Here is an 11,301-nt window from a genome sequence, read left to right as displayed (position 1 = left end):
CAAAAAAGTCTGTTTGAGGAGCTGAATCATAAAATCACAAGAAGAAGAACTTCTCCTTTGTTGTTTTTATTGTGTGTCAGTTCCCATAATGCATTGAGCTCATGATGTACGCAGCAGAAGGGGGGAACTTCGTTTTCTCAAGAAAACGAAATAACTCGTTATAACGAGAAAATTAAGTTTGTTTTCTCGAAAAGATAATAAAGAGTGAAGAATTCCCAAACTGAGACGCCGAGATTTTACCTGTTTTAAATGCGGGATTGTCATAAAAATGACACAAAAACTTGTTAAAAAACCAGACATGATTTTCATGTGATTAACCCTTTAACATCTGAGCCGGTGACGCTTTAACACTAAATCTTTAACATACTCTTAACTTTTCAACCGTTAACACGATAATTCCAGTACATTCTGAAGGACAAAAGCGACTCGATGATCAGAATCTTATCGTGTTAACGGTTGAAAAGTTCCAGTAAATCACAGAACATAAACGCTGTAGCTCTCCTGTTGAGCAGGACGGACCGTCTTCAGACCCACAACCTCCCTTGATGGCCTGAAGTCTTCAGCTTGTCTGATACTTCCGTGTTTTCCCCCAACGTACGGCCTCCTCCACAGGCACATACGTGTCTCTGTCTTCAAAAAAATTATCTTTAGGAGGAAAGTGAGGAGACAGACAGAGCAGAGGGAAGTGTGGGGGGGGGATGCAGCCTTGTGAGCCAATTTAAGAAATAACTGCTGATGCATCAGCTATTGACTGTTTGAGCGCTCGTGATAACGCTCAAGGCGAAACTGGGAGCGAAATGACAGCATCAACTGCCTGCAATAAAGTGCAGCGCGCCAGACCAAGGGAGCCCTAATTGACAGCTGTCAACCTAATGGGAGCCATGACGGAAGATTCTGGGAGAGGGAGGAAAAGAAACACTGTTTAGAAAGCATCAGCCACTTATCCTCCAGGAATGGAGGGGAGGCGGCGGCGGCGGCGGCGAGGGGGGAGCTGCCTCCTCCCGCTCTCCCTCCATGATTGCCGTTTGTCTACTTGCTTGCTTTTTCATTCACTACTCTTAGCCATGCACATAATCTTTTTTACAATCTCATTCCCTTTCTGTCTTTGCCTATGATAGAATATTTAACCATCGCGCCCCCCCAACGGGTTCATTGTGGCACAGTGGGCCAGAAACAGGCAGAGGAGGGCCATAACAAATCATGATGTCAGTTAGCTGCCTGGGAAAAAAACTCACTCCGCTCAAGGCGAAGGCGGGAGGAAAGGAGGACCCTGGAAGTGGCCGGGAGTCGGGGAGGAGGCGCGCCGTCTGCAGGGGTCGTGTCAAATGTGGCACCTCTCCTGAGGAGGAGGACGCTGGTCCACTTCCACCTTTATCGGCAACACGGGCTTCAAAGCCACCGACGACGGCCTCACATTCAAATCCAAGAAACCGCCTCCATACTGTCAAAATAAAAGCCTTTCACCTGCATATTCTTTATTATCAACACAAAGTTGAGCTGAACGTCTCTGAGACGGAAACACGCCCTCTATTTTTGGTGACCAAGACACCAACACCAAGAAAAAGTTCAGCAAAAGTTTGACTCTTGCAGAGATGAAAACATCCGTCAAAAGTCATGTGTAATAAGTTGTAGATGCATTTTTTTATTTGTTTGTTTTTTGTATGTATTGCACCTAAAAGGGGCAGAGCAAAAGTTTTCTTCATTCTGCTCTTTCATTTCCTCGTTATAAGGAGAAAATAACTCATCATAGTGAGGAAAAAGAAGTTTGTTTTCTCGAGAAAACAAGATAATAACTCGTTATAATGAGAAAACAAACTTAATTTTCCCGTTATAACCAGATAATAACTTGTTATAACGAAAAAACAAAGTTTGTTTTTTTGAGTAAACAAGATAACTCGTTATAATGAGAAAAGAAGTTTGTTATCTCGAGAAAACGAAGTGATAACGACAAAAAATGCCTTGTGTTGTTTTAATATAATGCTTGTTTTTCCTGTGAAAATAAATGATAAAAGACTGACTCAACTGATGCTGCGAAGACTAAAATCAGCAGATTTCCTTCTAAAAAGCATGTGTGTGATTGAATGCTGACAGATGGAGAAGCGGAAGGAAACAGAAACAATAAAAGGTCAAATATTTGCTTCATGCTAAACGACCTAAAGATGCTAAACGCACCAAAAGAAGCAGAAGAATCTAATTAATGTAAAAAAAAGATTTTAGATGTAAAATCTGTGAAAAAAATTAAAATTATGTCCAAAATTGTTGGAATATTTTCCACTGGAAATGTTCAAATGTGTTAAATACATGAAGTTTTTTTCAAAAAACACCATGAGCAAAAAAATTTACATTTTTACTTTAAAATTCAAACGCAAAAGTCAAGAAGTGTAAAGTTAAAAATTGATTCATAACCAATCAAATCTGTAGATTTTTATGCTGAGCTGTAAAAACGTTATAGCTGAATGTTCTACAGCAGGAAGTGTGTGTGATTAAATCATTACAGACGGAGATGGAAACAAAAAATATCTGCTTCATGCTAAACGAGCTATAGATGCTAAACACACTAAAAGAAGAAGATCAATCTTATTAATGCAAAAAATAAATTTTAGACGTAAAATCTGTGAAAAAAATAAAGATTTTGTCCAAAATTGTTGGAATATTTTCAACCAGAAATGCTCCGATAAAGACAAAACGTGATAAATACATATATAGCATGGGGTTGTCAAAAAGTATTTTGTGAACAGAAAAGAAAAAATGAGCAAAAAGATGTAAATATTTACATTAAACTCAAATACAAAAAGTCTGTATTTAAAACTTTATAGCTGAACGTTCTAGAGCAGGAAGCGGACGGCTTTAGCCCCTCCCCATCAGTTTTGAACCAACGTAATATTTTTAAAAAGAATAAAACTAAATGAAAAGTTGAATCTCCTAAAGAAGCTGGAGGTGCAGAGGAGCACTCGCATCCTTTCAGGAGGGATGTTCATAAACTGTCATTACAAACATAAACTGCAACTCAGATGCTGAAGATGCAAAAAAAAAAATAATAATTTCAATCGAGAATTCACCAGAAAACATCACAAACGTTGTCCTGCAGCTGAGCTGAACACAGAACGTTCTGCCGCAGGTTTTCTTTACAGGCCCTTCAAACGTCCCCGCTTCGTTAGGAGGACCAGAGCATAACCAGCATCCTCCTCTTCCTCCTCCTCAGAGGAAGAGGAGAACTTCTCCTGCTTCATAGTGCTGGATACAACGATACACGTCATGTGAGCGATAGAAAAGTGTCTGTCGTTCCATTTCTCTTGTATCGTTTTATTGTGGAACTGAAAACGTATATATGTTAGTGTGGCATATCGTGATATATATCGTTATCGTGATATAAAACTATTTATATTGTTATTGTGATATAAATGAATTCATATCATTTTAACGATATGTATTATGATATAAAATAGTGTATATGGTTATAGTGATATAAATTATTTTATATCACTATATGTATCACAATAAAATTATTTTATGTCACTATACCAATATATACAACAATCCTAATTATTTTATACTGTGATATATATCGTTATTGCAACATAGAATAATTTATATCGCGATATATATTGTTATAGCAAAATTAATTAATTAATTAATATCCCTTTAACTATGTATATCACGACATAAAATGATTTATATTGTGAAATTTATCGTTATAGTGATATAAATTAATTCATATCACTATAACGATATAAATATCACGATATGAAATTATTGATATTATTTATACTGTTATAGTGATATAAAATAATTTGTATTGTGATATCATTGTTGTGATACAGAATAACTTATATCATGATACGTATCGTTATTATGATATAAAATGATTTATATTGTGATATATATCGTTGTGATTATACAGAATAACTTATATCATCGTTACTATGATATAAAATGATTTATATCGTGATACATGATTTTTTTTCCATATCGCCCAGCATTAACTGTCTGAAAGGGCAATTCCGGGTGACAGCCTTTGAAGCAAAAACGCACCAGAAACGGCCTCCATGAAAGAAAAAACAATAAACTATGAGGAGAAATCACAAACAACAATCTGCAAAACTTTCTTTTTTTATTTAACAATATCATATTTAGAACTATCTGCTGGTTTTGCTGCCAAACTTCTGACGGATGAACCAGACTGTAAGTGTCCTCCAGCAGGTCAGGAGTTTGTCCTACTGAGAGCCGAACTAGGTGAAAATGACCCCCCCACCACCACCATGCGTGCAGGACATGCAACCCCCCCCCTCGAATCTGAGAGTCAGTCCATTTAAATGGGCCACTGCATCTCCACTTAGATCCACGGCGAGAGTAACGTTAACACACATCAGGCGTGATTAATCTCCCGCTCTCATCTACAATCAATCTCTCACAGATGCAGAGGAATCACAGAAATCAGCTGCCCCCCCCACCATCTATCTCCTGCTGGACACCAGCAGATCCGTCTTGATGGGAATATTTCCATAAATCATGCTTAGCCTCTCAGGACAGCGAGCCGCCGAAGGAGGAGTCCTCCGACAGCAGGATGGCGCCACCGAGCAGCCGGCTGTGACCCGGCACACCTGAGATCCGCCTCCAGTCCACACCTGAACGCTCGCCTCACCGCCAGACGGATTTCCATAAAACCTGATCTGGCACCACAGTTACTCTTTTGTATTCTTACAGTTTGATCTAATATTACGTCTTTAAATCTGTTTTGGGTGTTTTAAGAAAAAGCTCAGCTTCTTTTCTAATATTTAGTTTTCCTGATGCTACAAAATAATCCCCAATGAAGCAAAAAACACAATTCTGAAGAGTAATTTTTTCATTTTTTGACTGCAAAATGCACAAAAAAAATAGATTTAAAAAGTGTTTTATGTTTAATAACAAAAGTAAATGTGTAAATCTAAAAACAAAGCAAAGATACAGTCAAAACAATCTGAAAAATGTGTAAAGAACTGAACGAAGCTTCACTGAACTTCACGTTTTCAGGATTTATGACAGTTATGTCACAAACCATTTCAAAGCTAAAAATGTTTTTTTTTGACGCCACATTATCATGAATGCAAAGTACGGGTCATTTCTACATCATTGTAAACAGACGACCTGTTGGAAAACTTAGTTCAGAGACGACTGAGGGTCAACCGCCAATAAAACAAACGCTAAAAACAGACTTTTTTGGTTAAAAGTAATAGTTATCAAAGAATAAATGGGGGGGGGGGGCAGCATCACAAAGAATAGGCGGAAGAAATAAAACAAAATACAGAAAATGTGGTGAAAACTTGTTTTCATTGATGCATTCGGGCAATAAAAGTGGAAAAATTAGACAAAATGAGAGAATGAAAGTTTACTGAACTGAGTGAGACAAAGAGGGAGCCTGACCCCCCCACCATCATTTACTCTCCATTTAGCTTTGAAAAGAACATAAATCTGTCCAGGATTTGTCCAATTTGATGAGCGGACACTCAAGTTTCTTCAAGTTAAGATTTTAACTATGTATGTCAAAAATAAAGGCAAATTTCTTATTCTGTTTCCATTTTAACAAATCCCCATTTGATCATTTTTAACCAAACCTGCAGCTTCTTATCTTGTTGTTTGTGGTCTCTTATTTTACTTCTTCAGTTTAAAACAGGAGTGGGTATTCAGTGTATTAGTGCATAACAGCTGTTTATTTACATGATTTGATCAAAATAATTTGGGTTGAAAAAATAGAATTTTTGACATCAAATGTGAAACGGAGAAGAAAAGTTTTAACGTATCAACGATCAAGACGTTTTTAAGGCTTTTTAACCCCTTAGCGCCCGTCGTCTCAAATATGCAACAAACCAAAATAGCTATAAAATTACCTGCATTTGCTTAAAAGAAAAACCATGAGTAAATATCTTTTTTTGTTGCTGGATATAAATAAATTCAGGCGTTAAGGCGTTAAGGTATACACCCAAATGTATAAATTCAATCCTTTTGAGGCGCTAAAAGGACGACTCCATCATTCATTTGAACCTTTAAAGATGTGACTGAAGTTTAAACGCTCTGATGACGAGGACGACCTGAACAGAAGCCGATCAAGTGACGGTTTACGAGGTGAAAGTGTGACTCCAAAACCTCCCAACCTTCTGGACATTTGAAGTTCCGACTTCCTGTCCAGAAACAATCGTGTTTGCTCAGGACTTCAGCTTTGAAGGAGTCAGACAAAAGCCCAGCAGCTGCCCCAGTCTTTGTCTCTTTCTGTCAGGACCACTGAGCAAATAAATCCCCCCACCCTCCATGGTAAACACCCACTGCTTACTTAACCAGATCAAACCCGCAGGACTTGAAAACAACGTGCTGACTGGGTTCCTTCCTGCTGGGCCCAACCCTCACCTGCATGAGGGGGGGGCAAATGAGGACGATGTAAGATCAGGTTGATTACACGGACGCCTAATTGGCGAGCGTGACAGTGTGCGGAGCTTGTCATCTCCAATCATTAAGCCCGTCAGAGATCCATCAGATGCTCGGCTAATTAGCAGAACGCTAATGAAGCTGGCAAAACAAGTCCTCTTTTTAGGTGGATGAGCGCGTGCTGACACCAGAGTGGGAGGGGAGACGGAGGAGGAGGAGGCGGGGCAGAGATGGAGGACGAGGAAACCACCAAGGAAAGGTGGAGTCAAAGATTCGGGAACCGAAACTCCAGCAAGACCTGAACTGTGAAGGAGAAACACCCCAAAACCATCGCCAACTTCCTCATCTTCAACCATCGGCTTCAGGAAATGATTCATCCATCCGTTCATCCATCCATCCATCCATCCATCCGTCCGTCCGTCCGTCCATCTATTAATCCGTCCATCTATTAATCCGTCCATCCATCCGTCCATCCGTCCATCCATCCATCTATCCATCCGTCCGTCCATTAGAGCTAAAGCATTCAGAGCGTCTCTGTGCCAGCCTCTGACCGACCATTAGAGCCATTGATGAATGTGGCTGTCAGAGGGCAGACAATTAAATCAAATCTGAAACAAAGTCTCTCTGATGGACCAGACCGCTCTCCCGCCTCCCAGCCCAGCTAACGGTTACATTTTCTACGCCGCCGCCGCCGCGGTGCAGGATGCTCCAAACTCAACAGAGATGCACGTGAACCGTCTGGAGGTCAGGCGAGTCCTCCGTGGAGGACGTTGATTTATTGGCGCTCATCGGGAATGAACAGATCAAAGGCTCGGCCAGATGACGGGCGATCAATCAGGCGTCAAATCAAAGATGGCAATTGTCCATTAAAGCCCGCCCTTCCAGGACACACTCCCCATCCCGTCAGCGGGGAGACGGGAAGATTTGATTCTTGTTTTTATGAAACTAAAACACAACAGATCCTCAAAGAAGCCACATAGATGGATAAAATGATGTCCCAACATTTACCGTCAGGAGAATGAGACGCTTAAGGATTTTCAGTCATGTTTGACCTCTGACCTTACAGAGGAATATCACAAACTAAAGCTCTTTTGCTTTAAAACATATATTTAGACATTTTAAAAAATGTAAATATTAGAAAATGTTCTAAACTTCTGATTCCAAACATCAAAGCTGCTTCAGGTCCCAAACAACAATCCTAAAGTCTAAAAATTCACTTTGTTTCATTTCCGACCACTTCCTTTAGAGAAATCAAAAAAATAAAGATTTTCCTCCAAGAAAAGATTAAATGTGAGCGGATCCACATAAATGTGAATTAAAAGTAAGTGAAGGGAGGGGGGCCGACGGAGGCAGAGGAGGGGGGGTGAAAGGGAACAGCGGTGCGTACCTGCGGCGCGCCGCGGCGCTTGCTGCTTCCTCCGCGGCATGACGGCGTCGGGGGCCCGGCAGGGAGTTTGTCTGTGGCCACGGTGATCCGAGGCTGCGTGGGGGATCCGGGGGGCCCCTGGCTGCGCTCTCAGGGCTCCCACATAGAGCGACGTGAGCCAAAGGGGGGGGGAGGAAGGAGAAGCCAGCAGATCGGATCGGACCGCGCGCTCGTCCGGTTCTCCGTCGGTCGCCTCGGCTCGGATGGAAGCTGGACCGAGGAGGAGGAGGAGGATCCGCGGCGGAAAAACAGCCGCTGCGTGCCTCCTCGCGCCCTCGGTGTCGGAGGCGGCAACAGGCGAGCTGCGGGATCAGAGCAAATGATTGCGTCAGTCAAAAGCCCGCAAACGAGGGACACACATCAGAGCTGACACGACCGGAGCTGCGCCTCTTCTACGGCTCAACCTCCCCGCCGCTGATAGGCGTCACGTAGCTCCCCCTCTCCCTCCCTCCGCCGCCCCCTCCTGTCTTTAGTGCCCCCTCACTCTCTTCCTGACATCCGCGCGCTTCCTCCAGCCCCGACCGCTTCAGGCGCGCGCGTAATGTCGCACACCAAACGCGCACTCACTTCTTCACGCGCTGCTCCTCCACATCCGCGCGGGATCCTCCCGGTGCTCACGCGCACTTCACAGCCCGCAGCCGAGCACAAGAAAAGCCACTGAGGAGTCAGACGTGAAAAAACCAAAAGACACTTTTTCTCTGAGGCGGGAGGGCGCTCGCGCTGCCCTGCACGCGGCGGCGGGTTTGCGTCCGAAAGCCTGGAGAGATCCGCAAGTCCTTCATTCAGGGTGTATGCGCGCGAGCGCGTGCACGCAGCGCTATATCACCATGAATCGATGAGATGCGCGCTTGATTGGGTCTCCCTTGTTGTAATAATGCAGACTGGGAGGAGGAGGAGGAGGAGGAGGAGGAGGAGGTGCCGGATCGAAGGGCAGGAGCGCGCGGATCGGCACAGCTCCTGCCCGCTGCCAAACCAGAGCTGACCGCCGAAAACACCAACTCCTCTTTTCCTTCTTTCTTTTTTTTCTTCTTTACGCGGAGCTATTTAACTCTCGCGCGCAGCTAACACAAGTCCCAGCTCCGCGCGCCGGGAGGCGCGCCCGCCCCGCTTGACCCCAACTCAACCAAGTTCTCAAGGTAAGCCCCGGATCCTCCTCGGCCCAGACTTGGAGACTTCGGCTGGTTCCGGAGGAGCTCCTCAAACTTTGGCTCGAGTTTGTGGATAAAAAGCCTTTCTGCTGTTTTCAGGAAATCCTCGCGGCGCGGAGACCGTGGACGTTCCGGACCGGAGGATGGCGGGTGAGTTCTGGAGGCTCTCCTCTTCTCTGCTCGGAGCCAGATGTGCCGCTGTGGTGGCGCGTCTGCCGCTGCGGGATCCGTGTCTCTCGCCCTCCGTGCGTGGCTCCTGTGCGCACACCGCGGGTGTTTTCGCCCGAAACTCGCCGCGACTGTGCGCGCCGCTCCGCCGCGCCGCCGTTAGATCCGCCCAAACATCTGTCCGTCTTTCCATTGGTGCATCCATCAGTGTCACGCACACACACGCGCGCTGCCACAGCCCCCCCTCCCACACACGCGTGCGCGCGGGCCGTGCAGGTTTCTCTCCCACTCCGCGTGTGACTGACACACTCCTCCCTCAGGTTCGACTCGTTCACATCAAACGTTTGCGCTCCCGAGCCACAAAACAGACCAAAGGCGCGCGCGCGCAACACTTTTTATCTCAAATACTACAGTGTTTTGTAGTTTCTCTGCGCACGCGGGAAGAAAACTTTAACATTTTTAATGAAATCTCCGAAAAAAATGCAATTAAAAAATGTTGCAGAACCACCTTAATAAATCCCGCTGTAACATTTCTGCAGCTTTTCTGGAAACAGCTGATGACTTTCCCACAAACCCCCGCGCGCTAAAGAGGAGACAGCAGACGGAGGTGTGCGGAAAAACACGAAAACTTCTCATTTTTGTGACTACAGCGGTTTAATTCAGCAGAGAGAATCCTCGTGCGCGTGCGCGAGGAGCAGGTAAAACGTGAGCAGATGTTTGCGCATCTGTGCGCCGCGGATTCCCGCCAGAAGCGGCTGTCAGCCGCTGCGTCAGTCTGGAGAAGTTACTGCGGTTTTTACTAGAAAATCTCCCCAAACTAAAATAAAAATAAACTTCTTAAGGTTTCGATCGAGTCTTTCTGCGTGAATCCTAATGTACAGAGAGCTGCAGCGGTTATTGAGGCAGTGTGTGCGCGCGTGCGTGTGTGTGTGAGAGGAAGCACATGAGATTTATTTGGACTTGTTTAGGCCTTAAACTTCTCAGATTTTAAAACTCTTCAGCTGAAATAGTCAGAGAGGAAATTACTTTTTTATTTCGTAGGAGAAGAAAATGAGAAAACTGTTTTAAAAAATGAATTGGTGAAAAATTCAGAGTTTTAAAAAGGATAAAATTTGGAAAATTTGAGGAGAGGATCCGTTTGTTTCTCCGGGTTTGTTCTTTGGTCACTTTTCCTCTAAAACAGTTTTTCTTTTTTGAAAAAATACTTGAATAAATTTGAAAAACTGAACATAATTGACAGTTTCTCCATTTAAACTGAATTGTTTCATTTAATTCGTCCGTTTCGCGGGAGATTTTTGCTCCTGTTTTCTGTTCTCAACAATGAAACCATCCGCGCGCGCGCAGGTTTTACTTTCACGCACGTTTTCCACTGTAAAAGTTTGCCAAGCCGCACGAGCAGAGGAGCTTTACCACATCAGATAACACGCACGCGCATCCATACTCCTGAATTCTCAGTAGGTGTGTGCGTGTGCGCGTGTCACAGGGGCATGCTGCAGCAGGGGGAAGGAACCTCTCCTCCTATTCCTCCCGCTGCAGCTTTTACGCACGAGCGGCGCATCTGCGGACAGTTCTGCTGCTGCAAAAGCGCAAAATGACGCAAACATACTGTGCGCCACAGAGCGACTAACTAATAGAAAGTTTCTGGTATTATGATTAACCTTGATGACTTCGTGCGTCACCGGATCCGGAAGATATTTGCGCCAAATCCCGCAGAACAGGAATGTGGCGCAGAAAAAAACAGAAGTAAAACAAGAAAAATGAATTGAAGAAATTCAGAAAACAGAATAAAAACGTTACATTTATTGAGTTATATTTATTGCAAGATATTTATATAGATTTTATTCATGGCTAAAAAATAAAATGTTTGGATTTAAAAGTGTGAACTGTTTGATTCTCATGGAGGAGTCAGGAATGAAATAAATTGCTTCCGATTTACTCCTGATGTCCTTCTTTTCCTTTGGAAGGCCTCCCGTCTCTGCGCTTTTTTGTCTTTCCTTAAAAAAAGTGTTTTTTTAAGTGCAGTTCAGGTCCGACTCCAAACCGGATCCTTCCAAACCACTAAGACATGAAGCAAAACTCATCAAAAATCACCCAGAACTGAGTTTTAAATTCCTTAATTCAAACTTCAAAGACATCAGAGGCATGAAGCAGACAGAGGACCCC

At 43.7% G+C, this 11,301-nt stretch overlaps 1 protein-coding gene and 1 long non-coding RNA gene across 2 annotated transcripts in view; one reads left to right on the top strand and one right to left on the bottom strand.

The window, feature by feature from the left end:
* Positions 1 to 8,248, bottom strand: part of tshz3b (teashirt zinc finger homeobox 3b) — a 43,133-nt gene extending 34,885 nt beyond the window's left edge. Inside the window, exon 1 of the mRNA XM_024295874.2 lies at positions 7,784 to 8,248. Within this exon, the coding sequence (XP_024151642.1) occupies positions 7,784 to 7,823 (40 nt within the window). The 5' untranslated portion in view covers positions 7,824 to 8,248. The remainder of the gene's footprint in view (positions 1 to 7,783) is intronic.
* Positions 8,249 to 8,825: 577 nt separating this feature from the next.
* The window catches only part of LOC112160946, a 16,099-nt gene continuing 13,623 nt past the window's right edge, over positions 8,826 to 11,301 (top strand). The window contains exons 1-2 of the long non-coding RNA XR_002921757.2: positions 8,826 to 8,958; positions 9,070 to 9,120. This is a non-coding gene — a long non-coding RNA (uncharacterized LOC112160946). The remainder of the gene's footprint in view (positions 8,959 to 9,069; positions 9,121 to 11,301) is intronic.

This window comes from Oryzias melastigma, linkage group LG3, assembly GCF_002922805.2.
Source record: "Oryzias melastigma strain HK-1 linkage group LG3, ASM292280v2, whole genome shotgun sequence".
Taxonomy (NCBI): domain Eukaryota; kingdom Metazoa; phylum Chordata; class Actinopteri; order Beloniformes; family Adrianichthyidae; genus Oryzias; species Oryzias melastigma.
Note: the sequence above shows the minus strand (reverse complement) of the source record. Positions and strands in the feature narration are given on the sequence as shown.